We start from the raw sequence: 25,489 nt of genomic DNA on the forward strand, positions 1-25,489 counted from the left end.
TATAAAAATTAAAAAGTTCTGCAACTATAGTTTTATTTAATTAAATTAAATGAATTATAGAATCCCAAATTGGACGGAACATGAAATGACTGTGGGCTTAGATCTCAAGACGCAAATGAATTCGCTAATTAGTATTCAATTAGCATAAGAGCATGGAAGATGCTGCCACGCGGCCCTTAATTAATTGTTTTGACTTGAACACCACGTGAATGGTTATTGGCTTGCATTAACGAGTTAGAGGAGTAGATCCCAGGACTACGTACTTCGTGGTCAGAAGATGGGTAAAATAGTCAAGAAAGTTCCAGAAAAGTTGGTTCCCCTCAGAATTATCAATTAAATGAAGACGAAGTGTTTAATCATGTAGGGACAGCCGGCACTGTGTCATATGCTCTCTCATCGTAGACCCATTCAAATGACCGTTTTATCCATTCCCCGTACTTCCGAAGAACCGCGAAAACCGGAAAAGTATAGAAATCCAGCCATATAGATACATAGGCATGTGATATATATATATATATATATATATATTTTTTTTTTTTTGCAAGTTTCATCCACATTTAATTTCCTTTTCCAATATGCACGAACGTTGTTCTGATGAAATAAAAGTACGTCAGCCAACAAGACCTTTTCGATGTGTTACTTGTCATTATCTCCTAGTTTAGAGAGTCATTGAAACTTGAATTGATAATTTCTCATTCCAATTAAAATTAAAAAGATGTGTGCAATGTCAATGGTTTAAAGCTTGAAAGCATTAAAAGAAATATAAAGTCCTATATAATGCAGACAAAAAACATCATGTGTGTCGATGTAAGAAGAGATTATCATTAGGAGAATGATAAATAAAAGCCTTATAAAAATATTAATACTAAATTAGAATTTTTTAACACTGATATTTTTAAATTTCAGTATTTTATTAGTACTAAAGTTTTTAATTTAACATTAATATTCTTATAAAATCTTTATTTATCATTTTCTCATTATTATCCGTCTAATCATGCAATGAACAAGTGAAAAAAACCTTCTTGGTTTATCATCATTCATCAAATTGCGTTTAAAAGTAATTATCTTTTTCATTTGTTTTCTAAAATAACCCTCTTAGCACACATGTTCAGTGTTTTAGTTTGGAAATGCTCTTCAAAATAATTAATCCACGTTAATCAAATATTTAAGCGCCAAATATAAGACACATAATTACAAAATTTACAACAAAAGGTATTTTGCTGGCAACCTTACAATAATCCGGTTCTTGAGTTGCTATACTTATTAACACACCGATGTATTAAATTAATACAAAAAAAATAATATACACTTGTCACACTTTTCTTAATATATACCTGCAAGTCGGTTTGAGCAGATGACTCGTATATATAAAGTGCTTATTCTTTTCAAAGCATTAGCTTCCTACATCTATAACTAACCAAACGTGTCTAACCAGTGGAAGAAGATAAGTCTAACAAATTTGGATCACTCATAATAGAAGGAAGACATAGTTTAGTGGCAAAATAATGAGGGGCTAACAAAACAGAGCTCAAATCAACAGAAGAATACCAAAACACGGAGTCACAGTCAAGTGGGAACCGCCATAGGAACATGCAGAAAGGGACAACTGCATCACTTTCCAGCGACGCCTCTCAACACGTCAATCCCTTCAAAAAGCTTTTTTCTTCCTACTACATCACAGATCAATCAAAGCTGATCATTTTTTGTTAAAGCCTAAAAGATTGCAGGTAGAACGAACCACGCAAAATTTGCAAGCTTGTTCATCATCAGACAGAGAGAGACTTGGGAATGAACTGGTGGGACCCTTGACAGCCTCGGTCTTTCTTGGATTAGATTAATAGATTCATCATTTTAAGTGGTGGTTGATGATAGTGGGGTGATGGATGAGTGTGAGAAAGCAACACAATTGTTTTCACATTTGCCTTCGGCTAAGCTTTCAAGATAGACAAATGGTAGGCCTTTCAGAATTTTTGTTCCCAAATCATGCATTACCACTTTATCTGAGTCGCTCCTTTCACTCGTTTTCTCAGTCCTGTTACCGTCATCTCAATGCACCTCACTTTATACACAACATAATCAGGGCTTATAGTATCTCTACTGTTCTAAATTTTTTCCCATCGTTGGTACGTTGCATAGAAAGTTTGATGCATAAAGCGCAAGAAAAGTTCAATGCACTAAGCTCACTTGATAAGTCAAACTGAGAAGACTCAATCTACAGCAGTTACTACTCGCAAGTCAATGCAAACACAATATGTTTTATCCACAAATCAGATGGTGGTTGAATCAGTTCGTTTGCAGTCCAATTAACACGCCCCTTAATTCTACAGATAAACTTTGAAATTCACGAGAAAGTTTCTTGCTAATGATCTTAGAAGACCTTCACAGTAAGAATTCAACCATGTGTGTCAGATAACCTTATGTTCATTTTCATCATTAAACCCTGTCAAAGGTGGACGGTTTCTCTGCCGTGCAGCTTCTTTGCTGCATAACAAGAAATGAAATTTGGAGAAAAACATGCGCGCGCGAGTTTAAAAAATAAAATAAATAAAAAATCCCCTGTTTTCATGACATGAACAAAGAAAAATAGAGGGAAAATAGAAAAAAGAACAGTGGAAAAGCCAGACTCCTGCGAAAGTTAGGATGTTAAAGAGAACAGAATAAGATATTTTTAGGCTACGCAAGCTAAGGATATGCCTTAAGATTCTAAAGGCTTTCATGCTGGCTCCGATTAAATTTCTTTTATACATTCACTTTAGTCAGATTGAATCTTAAGGAGGAGTTGAACTGCCAAAAGAATTTGCTTTGAACATTTGAGCATCTCCTCTGTAAATACCTATAAATGAAGGTGAAGCAAGATATTCTTCCTTTGAGAAGAAACTTCAGAAATAAAGGCTAGGAATAAATCAGAGGAAGTTGCATCATGGTCATATCACTTCATCGGTGAAAGAGATTCCAAAAATTATAACCTAATAAGGAGGGGAAAAGACTATGGTACAAAAGCAAAGAAAGGAATCAATCTCTATCCATAACCGCAAACCTTCCAAAAGCAGGTGATTTCAAAAAAACAAAAAAAAAAAACAAATCTGTAAGCAAAGCAACTATGAAACAGATTTTAAAGAAAAAAAAAACCGATCAATTGAGCCTACTATATCTTTTAAACTTGATAGATACAATTCACGATTAAGATTATTATGATATAAATTAGAAGCTTCTATCAGATTAATTTGAGAGACTAAATGGAAACGAAAATATAATTCAGTTAAAATGCTGAGAAAAGCTGCAAGGGTGTGCAGCCCAACCCGATTGAGAGTTGGGTGACATTCCCCAAATTGGTCCCCAGTCCTTTCTTTCAATTCTGAGATAGGTTTTTCTTAATACAGTTGAATCTTTATTACCTATGCTGCTAAACAATTACAGGGAAAGGAACAAAGGACATGAAATGTAACAATGTATGAAACTTTGTTTTTTAATTTTTTGGCTTCACACCGTTTTCTCCAATCTTTTTTCAAATACATTATATACAGTGCATGCCACCCCAAAATCACGTTATTCACCTAAACGATCTAAATTGCCTTTTTAGAACTGCAAATAGTTTCTGCTTTTTTCTACATGGTCATTCGGTCTAGTTTCATCCTCTTGACCGAATTTCAAACCCCAAAAAAGGCTGGTCGCCTAGGGCCAAGAGCACAGGTTGGATCCTTTTCTTCCTTATGCTTGTGTAAAGGGTACGACAGTTTTGACAAAGTTCATATATACTCCCTCTTGTCCTAAATATAAGACCTAATTAGAAATTCCACAATTAGATACTTGTATGATGTATGTAAGCCATGATAATAACACTCTAATGTAAATTATTAAAATGAGCGGTATTTTAGAAAAATCAACACATATATTTTACAAATAACTAATACTATAATTTATTTAATCTATGTGAATTAACTAACTAGTTCCAGCATTTCGTTACGGAGGGGATAATTGTTCAGGCTAAGTTCAGCACATATTACGAGAGCATAATTGATGAAAGAAAAGTATAAATGGACTCACTCGAAGCTGATAGGCTGCTGTCTGATTACGAGAGCATAATTTTTCTATATCTGTCCAACAGTTCCTCAGACACATAAACAGATTGAGGGGGAAAATCCTTGATTATCGTTGTCTTTGGTTAGGAGGTGTCTTGAGAAAGAGTAGAATTCCCACTAGATTACTTAAACTGTCCTCAAACCTCAACATGAATCTCATCCATATTTTTCTGCACAACGTTCATGTCAACCTATATTAACAGGGTCAGCACGACAACATCAACCATGGCAACATATTATCTCTCCTAAATTAAGAATAGTTGCAAAAGAACAGTTCAGTTGAGTTACTGAGTTATCAGCCAAAGATATATTTATAAAAATGAGTCTACCACAGAGAAGGATGAAGAGCTAAGGCCGTTTTAACAGATGAGAGAAGAATCTGCCAGCTATCCCATGCCACTCAATCATACAATCAAGCTCTTAAAATGCACGTGAGTAAAAGATCAGGATAACAAAATAAGAAGCTAACCAGAAAAACTATACATTAACAAGAATCAACAATGGGGCCATATATTCCAAAGAAACACATAATCAGGATTCAGGACAACGGAATTGCCAGTACATTAGCCACATTCTAACATCGAAGTTGATAACATCAAGGAAAAAACAAACTCGAAAGCTACAACCTCAGAAATGCCAATGCAATGACACCAGGTGTTTGAATGCAACTGTCCAGTCAGATAACAGATTCCTGGGCTAAATCGCCATTATCAATCTATTGCTTGCTTATCAGGTGGATAATGAAACACGTATCAATAAATGATTAGTTTAAGTAAGTCATAAACAGCCTCTAGAGCACAAAGGTAACCTAACATGCATACTGTACACCCCTTGAATGTTGTTCCGGTAGCACAAAAAATTCTCAGCAAATATTTGAGCAGAAAACATGAACCTTAAGTTCTCAGTCAACAAATCCAGGCCAAGGATTCAAACTTGCTTTGAAGCCAATTACTTTGCAAGTTTGTAGCAATGGAGACATGAACAAAGCAATTTTGCACTACAAAGTACCCATGAATGACATCCATTCCTGAGAAAAATAGAACACTCAACTCCGATGCCATCACAACCCATTCACACATGAACGAAAAGATATATCCAATTATTACAATAGGAAAAAGACAAGACACCAACCAGAACACAGATAGGCAAAGCTCAAGGATATTCAAAAAGTACACACAAATCTGCATCAATCATTAACGCCAAATAATGAAGGAGAACAAAAAGATTCGAGAGCATTACTGATACTAAATCAATGAAAGCATATTTTAAGCATTGAACTGTTTCATTAATTAAATCAAGTGCAAGAAATCATTCCATGGGTAAAAGAACAAAGATTGGTGAATGATATTGCAACGCTGGAAAACAATATCTAATAGCGAAGAAATTGATAACACGGCCTATTTCTCTTCTTTCAAACTTCAAAATAATACACACATTTTGTCTATTTATTTTGCCAATGCCCCAGAGTGATTCTAAAGAAATGTTAAAAGACAGCAACGCCTGATTCTCTCAAGAATAGTGGGAGGATACTAGTGTTTTTGCTAGCTACACTAACAATTTTATGTTTGCAAATTGGTGATGAGCCTACTACAATAACCAAAATAGCAATTTAATGGCTTGTATTTCAGATTTTACTCTCCTGCCTCCTCCAACAACAACCATAACAACAAACGTTATCTTATTAGATGGGGTCAGCTATATGAATTATACAACACCATTATACTCTATCATTTATTAAGAATTTAAAAATATTATTAATTAAAAAGTTTCGACCAACAACTTCCAAAAGTGTTCTCTTTGACTTTCATTTAACTCTCCTGTCTCCTCCAAGCTCCAAAAATAGCAACAGGCCCCGTGACCCATGTTAGTACTGAACTGCTTATAATACATAGCAACAGGCCTCATGGCTGACTACTTAAAATAAATTGCATGTGCATCACCCCATAAGGAAAATGCTTTTCTTGAGCAGCATAGTTCAGCACAAAGGAGCCTATCAACCCCAACAAAGACCTCAAAAACAGTTGTCCAATCAAGCACGCACAATTAGGCCAATAATTATGTTAGTTACCACACGATTCTATTTTCAAAACCCACTCTAGAGTGGATGCCAAGTGACATAATCTGAATGCAAGAGAAGTTGATCAATGTGGCCAACCTCTAACACCCAACATCATTGAATTTTCACACCCTATAGCTAACTAGCCTACACGCACCTTTCAAGGCTTCAAAGAAAGGTTACTCAGCTTGCATCTTGGACTAGTTCTCAGTAACGCTTTATAAGGATTTTTCAAAAACATGATCTCCTTTTTCCATTACTCATCAAAAAGATGGCACAGAACAGGGAAATGACAAATAAAATTACATCAAATTCGCGTTGTCAGACCCATCCATAGAAATTTGGATGGACAAACAATCAACCGTACCTATTCAGTTGGACTCTTCTCAGAAACGATTGCTGAAAAAAAGAACTTGTTGATTTTGTAAAACTCCACGTTGGTTCTAGGAATCCATTGTTAGCTTCCTTTCAGACTAAATTGCCCTAATAGACTGCACTTTTCAATTGTTAGTTTCGTCAACTTACATCTTAGAAAGAAATCCAGAAAGAAACAGTTATATGGATGAATTCTTTTACCAGATATAACTTATAAGATGCAGTAGAGGTTGATTTACATTCATTTTTAGCATCAGAAACCTCAAATCATCCTGAAATGGTCAAGAACTAATATATCCAAAAATGAAAATGGCCAACCACTTTCGCTTCAGTTTGATTTGCACAGAACTAAGAAAAAAGTAAACTCCTGCGTCAACTTCAGGAGAACAAGAACTACGGATCGCCTGTTTAAACAGAAGATACATGAACTGGAAGGGCTAATAAATTCTAGGTTTATTATAGTGGTGCATTAAGGCGACTCTAAGTCTAAACGATTTATGTAAGAAAATTGACTGCTACACGTCAAATGCCAACATATTTTGCGACGAGCAAGTCCTTATTCTCCTAGGATTAAGTCAATGACTTGCCGTATTCGTATAAACTTCAACAACAGACAAACCATGAACTGAAACAGTTGTTAATTATACACTTGCATTTAAACAGGCCAGTAATTTACTCACAGAAAAAAGAATAAATTAAGATTATGTACTTCATCTTTCCATCTCCAATCGACACGTGTAAATTTCCGTGTATGACAATTATCAATCGACTTCGAAGAGAATAAAAAGCTAATAACAGGCCGAAAAATAGGGGAAATTACTCAGTATTCGGAACTAACCAACATATATACAAAATCCTGGAGAATTCTGCACAATGAAGGCTGACCAACTATTTACCTAGGCATAATAAAAAACTATAATACCGTCGACCACAATAAACAACAATAAAATTAGACTTTTCTACTTTGCGGTTCAACGAAAATGTTCAGTAAGAAACTGTTTAAGCGCCAAATCAGTCAGGTCCAGACCTGGCATTCCCTGGCTCCCCCTGACAACGTTCCTGACGTACTGTTCGATGAAATCCTAACAGGAACACGGCGACACAACACTTTGAGCACCCGAGCCCTCAACCTCCACGCACCGGAGCGAAACACAGTGGAAGCGAAAACCTCCACATTAAAGGGTATAGACCCGCGTGCCTTGTCTCCATTGATAGCATCAACGACCTTCTTTTCCACAGGAGTGTTGACAGCCGAGAACGTTGCGTTCAAAGGTGTTTCAGTCTGAGTCTCCTGCTTGAACGGCAGAAGCTGCACCCTAAGAAACAGGGCGTCGTAAGAGATGGAGGACTCAATAACTTGGTAGGTGACGCTCATCTTCTTGTTGTTGTTTCGCACCAAGAAGCCGACCTGCCACGTGCCGTTCACGGACTGGGAGTTGGCAGAGAGATTGGTGAGAGAGAGAGATTCGAGGCGGAAGTCAGGCAAGGTAGGGCGGAGGACGAGCCATACGATGAAGACGATGGCACCGAAGATGACGAAGAGGCAGACGAGTGTGGCGAAGAAGGAACGGACGAAGGATCGAGTGAAGTAATTGCGCGAAGAATTGGGGTTGTAATATTGGTTTTGCGGGTACGGTGGCGGAGCGGAGTAGGGGTAGGCGGTGGCGGAAGGCGGTGCCTGGCCGCCGTTGGAGTGGTAATAGGACGGCGCCGGATAGCCGGTGGCGGGTCTGGAAGGGTCTTGCATATCACTCTCCGGAAGAAGAATCAAGGGATTGAAGGCTTGAAGGTGTCGACTGGGGATCTAAGAGCAGCCAACTAGAGAGGAGATCGACCCAGCTAAGAAACTAGAAACCTCGTGTTCTAAATTTCATTCATTACGCCGAGTTTTTCCCCATTCAAGATTACGCGGAGTTTTATTCCCCACTTTCTCGTTAATTTTTACACGTAATTTTTGGAGATTCTCTATATTTTTTGCCCCGAATAATGATGAATTGTGCGTGCGTGCGTGTGTTTTTTTTTTTTTTTTTGGCGCCCCCTGTGTGTGAACTTTTTTTTTTATTTTGGAAATTAACAAATCGGTGCCGTTTCAGTAAGATATTCACAATGTATGTTCTAAAAAAGAAAATTGTTGCACAGAGCCGTTCATGTTTTTGTTTCTCTGTTATCATAATAATTTTTTTCCGGAGTAGTCCAAAGAAAATTCTGAGCCAATTCGGCTCTTGATGACTTCAATTTTATTGATATCGTTTCATCTTATTATATAAATAGAAACACACTATTTTAGGGAACGACAAAATTCTGCCGAAGGTGTCATCGATTCGAATTGGAAATATAAAGGGAAAATCACTATCAAGTCCCATGCAACCATTTTAAATGCCCAAAAAGACCCCCAAATTCATAAATAATTGTCAAGTCCCATGGAACTTAAATGTAAATAATATTGAAGTTAAAGTTACCAAAATGGCCCTAGTTTAAAACAAAACAAAACGCACATCGCATCCCCTCCAAAAGCCATTTGATAGTTCCTTGCGTCTCCTGTGTCTCCAACCCCGAATCTAAGAAATCGATCTAGCTTCCTCCTCTGTCTGCAGCTAAGCCATTTACGTCTTTCTCCATCATTTTGAGTCTCAATTTTCAACAAAGTAGAATAAAAACGTGGCAAGGTCCAACACCGAATATTCCTCCGCATCTCCCTCAGTCCTCACACAACTCTTCCTTGTTCTCTCTTCCTTCTATAAATACGCACATCCCTATCCTCCAGCGAGCTCCCCATCGACTTCGCAGATGCAGGTAATGTGTGAGCAACTCAAAGGACAATTCCAATTGTGCCAGGAGATCGGTCGCAGTCGATTCGACACTGTCTTTCGCTGTTTCCATCGCCACATCTTGCAAATTCTTCGCCTGTTGAACAATCTCTAGGTCGCGGAACTTGGGTCGATGGAGTGGTTCAACGATGAACGGACCATGAGCAGGGTGGTGGGACGCCACATTATGTGGCGCCGAAGGTGCTCTTAGGAAGGCAGTCCAAAAAGAAACGCAAGAAAAAGCTTCAGAAGCTACTCCCCGTATATTAATCATTTTTTAAAAATATAATTTAATTCATTTTATAAGTAAGTAATAAATAAAATTATTTTATTTTTAAATTAAAATTTTTAAATTATTTTTAAAATAAAAAAATAATATTATATTTTTTTATTTAAGAGTTATAATTGAAATTTAATTTACTTTTTTATATTTATTTATATTAATATTAATAAGATTGATAAAAATAATTTATAAATAAAATCAGAGTGAATATATGTTAGATAAACAAAGATAGAATTAATATCTTTCATGAAAAAATAGAAAGAGGTCATCATCACAATCACATGCTTACGCAGTAATAATTAAAGAAAGAAGATGAAACGGGTGATGCCCATAAGTATGTTTCGTTTTGTTTCAAAATAGGGCTATTTTGATGACTTTAATCTTATTTACATTTAAGTCCTACGAGACCTGAAATCATTTATAGATTTGGGAGACTTTTGAGTATTTAAGATGGTTACATGGGACAATTTCCCGAACATAAATGAATCCGCAAGTTGGCAAAGAATTAAAGAATCAGAATTTCACTTGTTAAATCAAGTTCCATCACACGTTTGATTTGATTAATCCTTTTTTTTTTGTGCATGCAATTTAAATTTAAATTTAAACCAATAACACGTACTATTTCCTATTTAGAAGTTGTTCGAGTAAGAAAATGCCGCCGTATATTTTAATGTGATATTATTGGAACTATCGCTTAATCAAGGGGCAAGGGGTTAATTTGCATTGTGCCACGAATATTAATTTACATTTTACAGTAGTATAAAAAATAAAAAAAGGAGCGAGAAAACAAAATAAATAATTTCGATCATGATGTTTTGTGACAAATAGAATCACATAGTTCTGGAGAAGGAATATTCTGGAGACATTGGAGATGGATGACGATGACCCATTAACGTTAGTAATTAGAGAAGTGACCGCAGAACACGATTTTTTGATTTTGAATCGCCAGTTTATGCAATATATTATTAGCATGATCCATGATTTTAAAAAAAAATTGAAATGTCCTATATTTTTTTATATTTATATTATAGTGTATCGGTGATATTTACTTCCTCTTATTACTTTCAGCACAAAAGACGTTTTCACCAGAATATGTTTTTTCCTGAAAGATATCGTTTTGCATGCTTTGTAATCTTGAAAATAGGTGACAAAAACTAGTGATAAGATAAGGCCCATTGACATGATAGGATGATGGGCTTACACAATCCTTATAGCAGACCGCTTCGGGCGTATATTACAGATGCATGCATAGTTTGATAATTTTTAGAGAAAAATATTCTCTCTCTTTTTTTTATTAAATCCTTCTGGTTTACCCGTTGGAGACGTTAATCATTTTGTTAATTTGATGCTATGCTCGGCATTGGAGAAACGTCAGTGGGGGAATACAAGTGAGGGAGCAAATTGAGGATAAAATAACATCTTTCCCTACTTGGCTATGAGAAAAAAAGTAGAGAAAAATGGGAGAAAAATAACATATATGATTTATATATTTTTATCTTCAACTTTTTTCTTTAAATATCAAAGACCTTGAAGAGAAAATTTCATTTTAAAATTACCCATCAATTTCCAATTTTTATATTTGTAGTGTAGTTATATTTTGATCATAGACTTTTATAAAACAATTAATATATTTAACTAAATAATATTTTCAAACAAATTTAACAAATATTTAATAGCATAACTACACTTTATATCCTCTTTTTATCATGCCCGGATGCCAAATCACTGGGCTAAAAATGAGTTGGATCAAGCTATATACCACTAACTGGGTTTAATGAAAGCTTATCATGTAATAATAATTAACCTGACAAAAATTCCTAAGGGATTAAGGGATTAAGAGTCATTTCTATCTCTAAGTTATACATGAAAGATCCCAAATATTTTTAAATTTTATCATGAATTAATTTTGTCTCTCAACTTTAAAATTTTTTTCTGTTATCATCCTAACGTTAAAAATATTTAATGTTTATAAGTCATAGATAAGTTTCACTATTTTTTAATATTTTTTATCAGATTAAGAGTCATTTTTATCTCTTAACTTCTATTCAAAGGGTAATTTTTTTCGCTTCAACTCAAATATTTTATAATAAAAATATAATGCAGGGTTCACTAATAATCAATTAATTGAGAGAAAATGATAAGGTGATGAGGAAGGAAATATTTAAAATTGAGAGATATAATTGACTCATAGTTGAGTGTAAGGACATTTACGACCTTTCGTGTATAGTTTTGGGATAAAAATGACCCTTAAACTTATATTAAAATACCCTGACAAGTCATGCATGATTTAAACAACCGAATAATAATTTCTTATCATAATACACATGTATAAACTTTAACCTACTTGACAATAATTCTAAACAAATATATATAAGTGTTTATTTTGAAAAAAATTATAATTTTTCAAATAATAAACAATATATAACCGATCATACACACACATCACAATGCATTAATAATGACTACCTTATGTCTTAGACAATAAGTTCTCCTTCACAACCTCTCTTTCATCACTTTCTTTGTCAATATAATCCACACAGTTATTCTACAATACCACATATTAATTTTACATTAAAATTAATAAATAACTCTAATTTAAAAAGTTAAAAATTTTTAGGTTTAAGGCTTAGATTAACATTAATTCAAGGTTGGTGTCTCATTTAACTTTTTTAAATTTTTTTATAGAATTTTCATACCTCAATGAAGTATATTTAAGCTTGAAACTCCTAATATCATAATTTCATCAATTCATATTTCAAAAATTCATCCAAAAATAAATTTAAAAATTAAAAATTATTCTCGAGCCTGAAATTACTTTTCTACAGTCTTAAAAATATATATTTCAGTTTAAATAAATATTTAATAATCAAAAATTCACCCCACCATCTCCTATTCAACATAAACTATACAGGTCTCAAAATTTAACTAGAAAATTCTTAAGTTTGAATTTCAACTTTAAAGAAATATCTTATAACATTTATTACATCCCTAACAACCTCAACATTCATTTTAAATTATCATAACTTCAAATTAATACTATTCTTATTCTATTTATATAGTAGAGAGAAAAAAAATTTTTAGTCCTATATATCAGTCATGTTATTAAATTTTTATTACAAATTTTTTCTTTTATTTTTCATTAAATGTTAGAAAAAAAATATGTTATTAAAGTGTGTATATTTAATATGAATAAAGTTAAAAATTTATTAAATTTTAAAATAAAATTAATGAGTTTTAAAATCTTTTTTAATGCTGATGAAATATATTAAAAATGACCTATAAATAACATTAAAAAAAATCTTAAAGAAAAGCCTTAATTCTTAAATTTGTTCTATCACCCTCAATATTTATACCATTAAAAAAATTTTGTTGTATAAGATAATTTTCGTGAAGAGATTTTTGGGATTAATAGTGGTTTTGAGTACTTAAATAATTTAAAAATTTCAATATTCAGATGAAAATGGCGGATGCGGACTGGACCGAAGAAGAAGACGACGAAGCCCATTTCTCTCTCCGTGCGAATGTGAAAACAAATGGAGGGGGAATATACCATGAAATGGAGACGTGGGTCCCACATCTTCATTTCTTCTTCTTTTTAACATATAAATTCTATTATATTATAGATTTTATATATATATATATATATTATTTTTTATACTTATTTATTTTATTTCATATTATATCTTACTATTATTATTGTTATTATTACCACCACCACTACTATTATTATTTTATTTTTAAATTATATTATAAGTTAAGTTAATAAATATTTCTCATACAACGTTAAGTCCAAATTTAATTCATAATTAAATATCTACTTATAATTAACTCTAAATAATTTCAAATGCAGATTTATTTCTTATTTTAAATCTCAAAACACTGTAAATTTTTATTTTTTTTTATTTTTAATAAAACCTAAATCTTATAATTTATTTATCATGTAAATATTAGGATGTTGCAACTTACATGCCAACAAATAGAAAGACGATGATCATTCTTGCAGGACGTTGCTTTTTATACAGCAACAAGGAGTAATTGTTTTTTTTTTTTGCCAGAACAAGGAGTAATTGTCAATCGTCTGATGTGTACAAATAAATAAGCTCATGTCACATTGAATCTCGTTTGGAAAATTCATCAAGGCTTGGATAGTAGAATTTCGTTAGGTTATTTTTCTAATTATTCTTCTGTTGTAAGTACGTAATTTTAAATAATTTGGGTATTAATGCACGGACCTCTAATCTCCATCAAATAAAAAAACGAGAAAGGAAAAGAACGAAAAAATGAAAAAGGGGGAGGGGAAAAAAGAAAAGAAAAGGAGGCGGCTAAAGTCCAGTTCCACGCGGCAAGATCGATCCATGCGCACGTTGGAGTCAGAGGTGTATTATCCTGTGTTAGCCACCTCATCGTAAACCAATTTCGTTATACTATCAAATTAACGGATTATGAGTTATGACCACAGGTAACACCTATAATCGATGAAATTATAAAGACACAATAAAAAAGGAAAAATATATAGAAACTTGATTAAAAATCAAGTGAAATTATAAAAATTGGTATATTAAATTTCCTGTAATCTTATCACTAAATTAAATACATATCAATGATGCTAAGTCGAACCCCTGCAAAACCAGCGAACCAATTATCAATGCATCTTTAATTGATAGATCCGCTCTATTTTTACGTTTCATAACTTGAAAAAAACAATGTTTACTCATTCCCTGAAGTGAATTTAAAATGAACGAAGTAGAGGTATATTTTTAAGCATTGCTGAAATTATATATATTTTTAAAGTAATTGATTTTAAAAAATGAAATTGTATAAATTTTCAATCTACTTTTAAAATTATTGGAATACGTTCTTTTAAGAATAATAAAATAAAGATTCTAATTAAAATTTTATATACCATCCTTTTATTTTCGAAGAATACATTAATTTTAAAAAAACGGAAGAGGAATTTATATAATAAAAAATAATTAAGAAGTACGTGCAATTAATTTTTATTTTAAAGGGTGTGTGGATTTTGAACCTTAAAATTTTAACTCAATTTAAGAGAAATTTATAGAATTCAATTTAAATTTTAAAATAAATTGGTGTTAATTTCAAAGGAGAAAAAAAAAGGGTCGATTTACTCATCGGAAATTAGTCATCCGCTTTCTTCTCTGTTATTATGGTTGTTGCGGAGGAAGGTAGAGCGAGACTTAAACCGCGTTCATGAGAAGATCAAAAGCAAGACTATCGAGCGGACAATAGAAGGCAGGAAAATCAATTTAAATTTTCAGGTCATTCGTTTTTCTGTCCCTTGATCAAATTTTAAGATAGCACCTGGAAAATCAAAACTCAGAGTATTACGTTTGTGTTGTACTCTCGGCATCTTATTTTAAATAAATAATTATCTGCCTAAACCAATTATTCTGTTCGCGTCTATCTTTCCAATTTTCCCTCACAAACACACAATACTTGTGTTTTCTTTCCACTTTTATATTCTGCCAAATGCTGCACCACCAAATAAGATCCCGTCGCACAATTGAATAAATAAAATATTAATCATATACAGTGAAAATTTACATATACATAACTACATGAGTAATGACAGGAGTCATCGGATCATCATCATCAACTTCGATTAAGACCATATCCATTGTCGCTCGACCAGAAAAACGGGGAGAGGGACTCTGCACTTATTTTCCCTCCCTCTCTCTCCATTTCTCAATCATCACCACCCATCAAACCAGCAAAGATCCTATTATCGACGTGTCAGCCTATTGACTTTTCTGCTTCCTCAATCCCTACTAGAGTTTAACAAACAACTGAGCAGAATCTGGATGCGGACGAAGATTCTCTCCAGTCTCTGCATATCCTGAATTCAAAGAACCTAATCATGAAATATTCTTAACTTTTACAACGTCCGTGTGAACGGAATATTAATCAAATCTGTCATCTAAGATGTGACAATAATAATCCTTCCCAATACCCAGAAACTTCCCGGCATCTTCGTGGCCTCGAAAGACAAGAAGGTAACCACAATTGAGATTCAAAAGCTTAGACTTTGGTGGCCAGTTCCCAGCTTCAAGTCTAACTCTCACGTTCATTCTCACGCTGAAGCTCACTGTCATCTTCCTCCTCCATTTATCCTGCACTTCTGCAAATACCTGCTTCTTCCCCAGCTCGCCAGAGCCCACCTCCATTACCATGCGAACCTTCACATTCGTCTCCCTCGTCCTCTCCAGGGAGATAGGAACTTGCACTGTACCCCAAGCAAGCTCCACCTTTTGATAGCTCAACAAAACGTTAAATTTGTCCAGGAACACGTCTATTTTCTTGTTGGGGTTGCTTATGTTGAATCCAATGTCGTACGTGCCTCTGAGCTGTGAATCAGACAAAGAGAAGTGGGATACAGAAGAGCACACCCGAATGCTTGGTTCGCGGGGGTTCATGACGAGCCAAGCTATGCCGATGACGCACGTTAGAAGAGCAAACAGCAAAACAACACACAAGGTGATGTTGGAGACACAGCTGGAGCCGCTGCTTGTCCTTGTTCTGCTGGTACCACGATTAACCTCTATCTCCATATCCTGTTTTGGTATGGAAAGTGGAAACACGGGACAGGTATGTATGTGGTATGATGTAAGGTTCTGCGCTAGCACTATTGGGCAAGACGCGCGGGCGTAAGGAGGGGGAGGCTGCAACATACAGAGCGCGAGATCGAGGGACGAACTTAACGGGTATTTAATTTAATTTGGAAATGGGGATTATTGTACTAATGTAATTTGTAAAGTCGAAGGATTTTACATGTAAACGAAAGTTGCCATGAAGCTTCCATGGACAGGCAGAGTAAAGTTTCGTCTCACGCGTTTTTTTTTTTTTTTAAATAAAAATATCCTCGCCATAGAGTGGATGGAGGGACGGCTAATGCACGTTAAGGTTTCACATCTTTTCCCCCCCTAAAATATAAATACCAGGGTTTAACACCTCTTTCTGATGCACATGATAAAAATTATAAAAATTGCATAGTTCCATAGAATAAACTTAACAGATATTTGAAAAAAAATGTATCATTTCCAATTACCCAAACTCAATTTTGGTCTTTCTCGGTTATTGAAAATTTTACCGAATGCAATTCATTCTCAACATTACTGATTACATTGGTTTCATTTACTTTAAATGGAAGTTTCATTTTCTAATCATTTGCTTTAAAGTATCACTATCTTTTATTGCTTATAGGTGCTTTTTTATTAGAGCTAATCTTATTCAAGCCATTAAATATGAATATTTTTTTTAGTGGAAGATGTTGTAAGGGACTAACTCCTTCCATTAAATTCAACTCCTATTGATATATAATTATTTTTAATAATTAAAAACCATATTTTTGTAAAAAAGAAAAACCACATTGCACCATTTGAAATAAATTTTATAAAAAAGACTCTGACAAACTCTAATGTATAAAAAGATCAGAGGCTTTTATCTTTTGCACCCATTCATTAGGTATTAGAGTGAATCCTTGTGCATTCATCCAAAACAAATCGCACTGGTCGATTCCTTATCTTTTTTTATATTTTTTAGGTATTTACTAGGGAAATCTAAAACACCTATTCTAGTCTACCAAATTATTCAATCAACAAGGCTGAATGAATTTTTTTTTTGTTTTGAATTTTAGACCTTGTTCTTCCTCTGGCTAATACCTATCCCTTTGTAACCGGGAAGGGAAAAAAAAAAAAACACCGTGCAACAGACTCTTTAAAAGAAGTAGTAGTACCATGTCATAACTTTAGCCAAGAAAGAAAATCAGATATGGGATTAGCTGGCTGCTTTCCAGATGGAAGAAATAGTGTACAGAATCATTGCATATTCACTTTAACAGAGGCCCCATCATATCCATACAACTTATGGTAACTTGGTAAGTACATGTTATTAGTTTTGTATGGTCAATATTTACAACAGCATCGGCACTTAAAGAATTACAAAAATGATGGGAAGAAAAAACAAAGTCTGTTTGATCTCTTAAAATTGAAGTGGTTCTCGAAATAGCTTAGAGCTAGTGAAGCAATTCTAAACATTACGGACATGCAACCTTACCGCGGAAGAAACATCCTTCAATCAGCGTCCACCATTGTCATCGCTCATCATTCCCTTTAAGCTCTTTGCCAACCAAATGGCTGTCTCTCTTGGAGATACCATATCTTTACCAAAGGGCTTTAGAACAACAGCAAGCTCCTCCAACCTATTTTGCTGCAGCAAGTCTGCAGACAACTCCAAGAGCCCTTCAAGAGCATCTGCTCTCTGCCTAAATGATTTAACATCCAAAATTTCTTTTGCTGGGGTTTCCTCTTCAGTCACTGAAGAGTCACATTTACTCAACTCGGGGGAATTGGATTTGGAAACTTGAGAAACAAGATTTTTCACGCCTTGTTCCTTGACACCGGAATGATCAGAGGCACTTGGTTTTGTGCTCAGAGCATCAACACAACTTGAAGATTTTAGAGATGGAGGAGTGCTCATGCTTCTTTCGTCGAAGTGATCAGAAAATTTTGACTTCAAGCTCCCAGCTTCAGAACAATTTGAAGAATTAAGGGTCGGAGGATTGCCCATGTTTCTCATTTCTAAATCTTCCCTTACAACATTGAGAAATTTACCAACATCCACGTTTTGAACTCCCATCTCCACAGATTCCTTTACTGGCTGCTCACTCCCAACACGATAACTGCTATGTCGTATAACATGGATGACATCATCAAAAGCTGGAGGAAGGTTACCAACAGCTGGCCTTTCTATCACTGGATTATGCAAAACGGTTCCTTTATCTTCGAGCGAGCCTTTTTGGCCATTGGTAGAGGTTATTGGTGAAGCAGTTTCAGCCACAGATGACAATCTTTCCCTCACAGTGAACTTGTCATCACCAGTGGACTCAAGCACGGGTTTTGGCTGGATCGATGTTTCGGGTGCATTATTGGGCTTGCTTACTGGAGCGACTTCTTCACTAACAAACTTTTCTCCAGCACTCAAGAGTGGAAGTTTCGGAGAGCTGGTTGAAGTCACTTGCTCAGTATTATCTTGAAGATCTTTAATTCCTTCGCTGGCTACAACAGAGGGATTTGTGGATCTATTATTACATGAGGTGGCAGCAGATATACTTGTCTGATCGATGTGGAAACTATCTTCAGAGGCCAATATTTCCTTGAAATATTGAGCAGAGTGATCAAGAGTTAAATCGGGACTTCCTTTCTCATTATTAGTAATTGTATTCTGAAGATTCCAGGCGGGTTCAGAGGCTTCCCTAGATATAGTTTCAGCCATCTGACGATACAAATAGGTAGCAGGTGGGCTGCTGTCTGGATATGATTTTATAGCTTCAATATGTGTTGCACTCCCATGATCAGAAGGCATCTGTTCTCTCATGTCAATAAAATTTGTTGCATCGTCAGAATGTTCAAATCCTCGAATAGAAACTGAAGACAAAACAGAATTACTGCTATCTGTCTGCATTCCTATGGAACATTTTTCAGAAGCCTTCTTAGGCTCAGTAATCTCCCCAGAAGCCCGTGGTATATGATCATTGGGTGAGTGATAATGACTCTTGTCTGGATGTGACTTTATAGTGTCAATATGTGTTGCGTTCCCATGATCAGAAGGCTTCTGTTCTGTCATGTCAATAAAATTTGTTGCATCATCAGAAAGTTCACATCCTTGAATAGACACTGAAGATGAAACGGAATTGCTGCTATCTGTCTGCATTCCTTTGGAACATTTTTCAGAATCCCTCCGAGGCTCTATAACCTCTCTAGAAGGACGTGGCATATCACCATTGGGCACCTTATAATGACTCTTGTCTGGCTCCTGAGACATATTTTTCGGACCAAACTTCTCTGTATCATTTGCTACATTGCGTACATCAAGCCCGACCTGCCTTATTCCTCCTCGAAATGAAGGTTGTCTAAGTAAACTAGGGGGGATCCCTTGCCTCACCTTGGCAGAAACTCCATCTCCTTCAACTTGTTTAATAGGACCAGATGGGGAAGTCGCATCATGTCTGGGTTTAGTTTTTGGTGAAGAGTCCATCATTAGTAGTGCCTACCAGAACACATTATGTAAATACAAGTAATGAATAACAGAATTTTGAGGAAATAATAAAAAAACAGCAAGCAGGAAGTAAGTAATTTCCAGTGGTGAAGTACCTGATTCTTTAAAGGATTTGACCTTGGCATTCGTTTTGGAGGATCAGGGGGTGTCTTTGCAGATGTCAAAGTTGGAGACTCTAAATTTGGCTTGATACCAAAAGCAACAGCACTAGGCTTCGGCAATTTAGGCAACGTATCTGTGTTTGTTTTCTGTGTTGATGCACTTACAGTCTTAATACGGTTACCTCTCATTGGAGAACCATTTTCTCTAGCCTTTCCTTCTTTTAGTGCCATCATTATGTTTTTAATTGTTCTTGGCTGCTTAGGTTCAACAATTGATTGACGTTCATTAGATGATGGTTTCATCACCTCCTGGCAATCTGCTTTGGCATTGCTGGCGCTGGAGCTATTATCTTCTTCACTAGGCAGGATATGCTCAGAGCCATCCTCATCATCAATGTAGGCAACATCTGTCTCTGTGGTTTTGACATTGCATTTCAGCACCATTGTTGAAATGATTTTGTCATTTGACATTGAACTATCTTTGTCGCTGCTAGAACTGCTACTGTTTTGACTTTCGGCCATATTTCTTCGAGGATCATGGGTAACAGGAAAAGGCTTTTCAGGAGAACAGGATGTTGGAGGACTAAAAGATGGTCGATACTGTTCAACATAAGATTGCAAATAAGGATGCTTTAAGATCTCAGATGCCTGCCCAAAATATGAAGCCAGATTCTCAAGTATAAGTACCAACGGTAAATCTAAATTGTTTTCACGTTGGAAATAAAATTATTCTCCAGAGATGCTTACAGTCGATCGGTGCTCAGGATTTTTTCTTAGCATGCCCTTTATCAGCGTTTTCCTGCATGTACAAGACTAATGATGTAATGATAATAATGTATACTTCAGCGCACACTCAGAGAGAGAGAGAGAGAGAAGAACCAAGAGGCATTGGTCCTAGTGGAAAAGACTATGGCCGTTTAGTTACAAGGTCTAGCGTTCGAGCATGTGTCGATACAAAAAACGCCTTTGAGAGAGTTGCCCCCAATTAGACCCGACAATGCTCGAATATGAAGCAAGAGATGAATGATCTGAGGAAAAAGTGTTCCTAGATGGCCTTTATTTCATATTAATTTATTTATATTAAGTCAAAACTTTAATTTAATGGGTTAATTAGTAAGATGAAACATCTAGTTAAGAAGCAAAGCCTCTAGACCATTAAATGATGCTTCCACTTAATTGAATAAAGATGCCTCTTGCTAGGCTTGCTAGAAGTAGTAATCGGTGCTTTCTGCTAAGGAAGGAACCACTTAGTTGAGATAAAGAACTTGTGCACCCCTCTCCTTAATAACAACCAGCAAAACCATCCCTTGGACAAAAAACACAAGATCTTCTTACATGTCCTTTGCATGTTATGCTTTGGCACAAGAAGCATTTGCATCTCCCCAAGCCTAGGACAAGCAATGCAAGTGTCAGCTTCCCCAAAAAATTAGTTGCCTATGACAGCTAGTCCCCGCATAGTCACCAGTGGCAAAGTCCGTCTATTAAGTGCTCAATGAATTCGTCCCTTGGATAGTAAGCAAGTTACCCCACCCCCCCCCCTCCATTTCCCCTAGAAGTTGAGGTGAGGGGGACTGTGATAAGATCGTTTGCTCCCCGCACTTCCCTAAAATTCAACCTTCTACCTAGTCCATTATACCATGCATCAAGTAAAGTCACAGTCAAAGCTCTCTTGTCTTGTTAAAGATTTGCCAGAATGCTTTCACTTCTTCCCTACTAAGTTATCCAGTGACTGGTCCCACTTAAATTACTCATTACTTCCTAAGTTAGAACCCCCAATTCCTGGAATAACCATATTTCACGTGCCTTTTAAAATCGCTTTGATTGTTAATTAATCCACATGCAACGAACACCATGAAAAATCACAATTTTGAGAGGAATGCAAAGTTGGGATAGTGCAACAAAACGGAAACATAACAAGGTGCTCTAATGTCCCCACGCAGAAACAAAAGGACGTGCATACAGCATACATAATTATTATCATGTAGATCCTGCTGTCATCACCAGGGAAAAAAAAAATCTTAGAAGATTGTGAGTTAATCTTTGGCTTCAATATACTAGGATATTAATCCCATGAAAGTAATTAAATAGAAACTTACAGAGACGGGGAATAACAGGGAGGCAAAGGGCCAATGGAGGAACGATTTATCTTGCTTATTAATCCCGCCATATCCTGAAACAAGATATACCACACTATTGTAAAACATCCATAAAACGTACCAATTGCTCCACATGCACATGTATCTATATATATATTGTGAAGAATCGCGTGAAAAGCATGAAAGTGAAAAGGATAGATCACCCAGAATCTCTAATTAACAGCACTATAGAAAAATGTTGAAATTAAATTTCACACAATACCATGTCACTACAATAAACAAAAAGCAGTTACAGCTGATTGTAAAGTAAGATTAATTTTCAAACTATACCAAAGACATTAGAACAGAAAATACCCAATATGTCACCATGGTTGCACTGGTTACTTCACAAATGCTTTAGTAAAAAAAATGATCAGCAACCTAATTCAGCACTGCAAATTTATTGGACCATATATAAAAATTTATATCCTATACTTTCCACAGTCCAAAAATGTCACTTTACCAACTTAGAAGAAGAAATGAGATATTATATCATGTGTAACTTGAGCACAGTGCATTAACTGAATTGCCAAACAAGACAAAAATAATAGTAGATGATATCAATTGAAAGATCAGAGATCTTACGAAAGCTTTAAAAGCAGGGCGATGAGCAGCCATCTCATATATACAGCATCCTGGACAGTGAAAAAATATTTTAGCCAGGGCAAAGCCCAATCAGTAAGTATCTGATATTTATCACAAAAAATCACATACCTAGCGACCAAATATCAGATTTAAATCCGTAAGGAATGTCTGCAAGCAATTCAGGACACATGTAATTGGGAGTTCCTACCACCTGCACACAAGTGCACAAAACAAATTCAAATTCCACACCTTGTAATATGCATATGGAAACCCTTGTAATGTTAAGAATTTAAATAAAAACTGACTTAATAACAACTGGATGGCAAGGTGTGTAGGCACAAGGCAACTAAATAAGCGGATAATTATCAACCCAAAAGGGGGGATAATAATTTCAGCTAAACATCATTGACCACACATTTTAAGTCCATGGCTCAACCAATAGAGTTCACAAGATAAGAGTGATGTGCTTTCAAGATGGAAAACCCTAAACTATTAATTCTGCTTATATTAACATATGGTGTTAGCATGTGAAGAATTCATCAATTCCAAGGAAACTTGACAAGTCAAACTAAAAAGTAACAAGGTCTACTATAAATTCTTTGAAACTTTCAAATGAATATTTAAGATTGAAAAAGAACACAGCCATTAGTATCCCAGTTCACACTTACCGAAGAAGCCAGATCATCTGCTTTCAAGGTTTTAGCAAGCCCAAAATCCCCTACATAAATTCCAGAAATTTACAGACAAATTTAGGAAGAAATTTTTATAAGTGTAATCAAATGACTGCAGATTATCTCACCTAGGCGAATATCATGATCCTTGGTAAGAAAGATGTTGGAACACTGCAGATAGTAAACTGATTAGTCTCTAAATATTAACAATAGAGCACCCAAAAAAAAAAAAATCCTCAAAACATACAGTTACTTCGAATTAGCGTACCTTCAAGTCACGATGCAAAACAAAGTTAGCGTGCAAGTATTCCACTGCCAACAGTAACTGGGTAAACCACTTACAGAGTTTCTGGGCAAGCACAAAACTTCAAATGTGAGTCACCATAAAAATTGATATCCAATTCAAGGCTCAAGAAAAGCAAATGCATATGTTATATATACATCCATAACACCATAATACCTCCTCAGGAAAGTGAACCCCATTTGATTTTTTCATCAATTCAGCCCTGTTACAAAATTTGAAAACATACATACAACTTAAGTACTTCAGCATATGACTTCCACGTAGTGAACAAGATGCTTCAAGGTTTTAGGCATTTTCAGTTACTCACATGTCTCCGCCTTCACAGTATCCAGTGACAATGCAGACATAGCAACCCTACATTGTAAGTAAAATACGCTTAGTTAAAACGAAAACAGTTATCACAGTTTGATTTCTAATTTTAAAGCAGATAGTGAATTATAAGAAGCAACTGCAAGAAACTTAAGACTACGACCATGCAGAAAATGAACTTAGGGGTATTCAGTATCCTCACCTTCTCAACCCATGCCTCCTTAAATTCCACGATGTAAGGGTGCTGGATTCGGGCAATAAGAGCCATCTAGAATATCCAGAAGGCGCAATGGTTAAATGCCCAAAAGGCAAAAGCGTACTTTAGTTACGAGGTAAATAAGCAGGCAGGGATTAGAGACCGAACGCACCTCTTGATGCGCAGATCTCCTGCATCGTTCAGTCTGTCGCGCAAGCCTGATTTTCTTCAACACATATCTGCAAAACATGAAACGTAGATTCAGCTGTCAAATGTTGAACCTACTCTTCAGCGAACATAGCTTCCATACACTGCATTTGAAAGGGAGCCAAAAAAAAACAAAAAAGCGGTGCTTACTTCTTTTTCTCAGCCTTGTGATGGACTAAAATAGCAGCTCCAAAAGCACCACGACCGATCTGCTCCATGATCTCATACTGATCCATCCGAGACTCCATTGTTCGCGATCCAGTTCAACAAAATGCCTACTTCTTTCAACCAAAAATTCAGAACCAAGGACACAGGCAAAAACGGGAATCAAATACTGCAAGCAATTGATTTTCACACCATTTCTCCCTTCTCCCTCTAAAAATCGCCTAACAGAAACAGAATGCTTCTCCGATCTCCGGCAGCAACTCCGAAATCATTTCCGAATAAAGTAATACAATGCCGAAAAAGATGTCGTGTGTGCCCAATGCCGCGATTTACTGGCTCTACATTGCTTCCGAGAGCGAGTCGCTAACAAGCCAAAACTTCTCTGATTTTTATCATGTCTCCCAATTCTTGGCTGCGACGTGTGGATTCTCGTGCTTCGGCTTCAGCCCACAGTGCCTCACTCAACAACAATAATGGCAGCAGCAGCAAATAAAGAGGGTAGTTAACGTTAGGAAAGTTACAGTGAAGTTTTTTGAAGAGAATTTGTTATCTGAATTTTTTTTCTGGGAAGTTAAAGGGAAGCTGAACCAAATTAGGAAGAATGGAGTAGTCTCTCTTTCTTAGCTGAGCTCGATCGAGAGAGAGAAGCTCGTGGGTATGCTTGGGCTATACGCCGACAGTCACAGCTGGTCTACCAGCTTGCGAGCTTTCAACATTTTTTTTTTTTTTGTTTAAAATTAATTTTGCTCCTTTCCCTTTCCTTCAAACGCATTAATGGCAAGATAATAATAAGGGGCCATTTCCATGGAGGATGTCACCCTCATGGGAGAAATATCAATTTCATCTTCTACCCCCCTTTTTTTAATCAACTGAGGGATATCGCTCTGGCTTTCTTGTTCACATGTGTGCCTGCCTTATTTTCCTTGTTTAGTCGAGTCTGTGTTGATAAAACATTCTTTTAAATGCAATTTAACTTACAAGTCCGTTAATTTAAAAAAAAAAAATACTCAAATTGGGTTACGAGGTGAGTTTAGTTTGGAGACCCAAATCATGTAAATCCAATTCCCTTTCAAGGCTCATTTAAATGGATGTTTTATTGAACTTCGCTCCTTAAAATTTGCTAAATTGAATTTTATAAATTG

At 35.6% G+C, this 25,489-nt stretch overlaps 3 protein-coding genes across 3 annotated transcripts; all 3 read right to left on the bottom strand.

The window, feature by feature from the left end:
- Positions 1-7,181: 7,181 nt before the first annotated feature.
- Positions 7,182-8,421, bottom strand: LOC129313813 (uncharacterized protein At1g08160). The gene has a single exon (XM_054957220.1). It carries the CDS (start codon positions 8,255-8,257, stop codon positions 7,526-7,528), a length of 732 nt encoding a protein of 243 aa, XP_054813195.1. The 5' UTR covers positions 8,258-8,421; the 3' UTR covers positions 7,182-7,525.
- Positions 8,422-15,389: 6,968 nt separating this feature from the next.
- Positions 15,390-16,169, bottom strand: LOC129313221 (uncharacterized). The gene is made up of 2 exons (XM_054956186.1): positions 15,572-16,169; positions 15,390-15,457 (listed from the first exon to the last, which is right to left on the bottom strand). The coding sequence occupies exons 1-2, from the start codon at positions 16,167-16,169 to the stop codon at positions 15,390-15,392; spliced, it is 666 nt and encodes a 221-aa protein (XP_054812161.1).
- A 1,220-nt stretch (positions 16,170-17,389) lies between these two features.
- LOC129313360 (serine/threonine-protein kinase Nek5) lies at positions 17,390-25,036 on the bottom strand. Its single transcript, XM_054956378.1, has 14 exons — positions 24,333-25,036; positions 24,148-24,214; positions 23,982-24,047; positions 23,778-23,824; positions 23,627-23,672; positions 23,435-23,515; positions 23,295-23,337; positions 23,164-23,213; positions 22,625-22,706; positions 22,496-22,545; positions 21,872-21,945; positions 20,523-20,574; positions 19,770-20,423; positions 17,390-19,665 (listed from the first exon to the last, which is right to left on the bottom strand). The coding sequence occupies exons 1-14, from the start codon at positions 24,428-24,430 to the stop codon at positions 17,695-17,697; spliced, it is 3,381 nt and encodes a 1,126-aa protein (XP_054812353.1). The 5' UTR covers positions 24,431-25,036; the 3' UTR covers positions 17,390-17,694.
- Between the last annotated feature and the right edge of the window lie 453 nt (positions 25,037-25,489).

The sequence above is a fragment of the Prosopis cineraria genome, unplaced genomic scaffold, assembly GCF_029017545.1.
Source record: "Prosopis cineraria cultivar Desert tree isolate PC_DT_omini unplaced genomic scaffold, ASM2901754v1 PC6, whole genome shotgun sequence".
Lineage (NCBI taxonomy): Eukaryota > Viridiplantae > Streptophyta > Magnoliopsida > Fabales > Fabaceae > Prosopis > Prosopis cineraria.

Bases quoted from the DNA above. Each gene is read 5' to 3' on its own strand.
- LOC129313221 (XM_054956186.1), bottom strand. From the start codon at position 16,169: ATGGAGATAGAGGTTAATCGTGGTACCAGCAGAACAAGGACAAGCAGC. The intron at 15,458-15,571 runs GTATTGGGAAGG...CTTTGAATTCAG, and splicing joins AGATGCCGGGAAGTTTCTGG to GATATGCAGAGACTGGAGAG.
- LOC129313813 (XM_054957220.1), bottom strand. From the start codon at position 8,257: ATGCAAGACCCTTCCAGACCCGCCACCGGCTATCCGGCGCCGTCCTAT.
- LOC129313360 (XM_054956378.1), bottom strand. From the start codon at position 24,430: ATGGAGTCTCGGATGGATCAGTATGAGATCATGGAGCAGATCGGTCGT. The intron at 24,215-24,332 runs GTAAGCACCGCT...CATGTTTTGCAG, and splicing joins CACAAGGCTGAGAAAAAGAA to ATATGTGTTGAAGAAAATCA. The intron at 23,214-23,294 runs GTGAGATAATCT...GAATTTATGTAG, and splicing joins GGATCATGATATTCGCCTAG to GGGATTTTGGGCTTGCTAAA.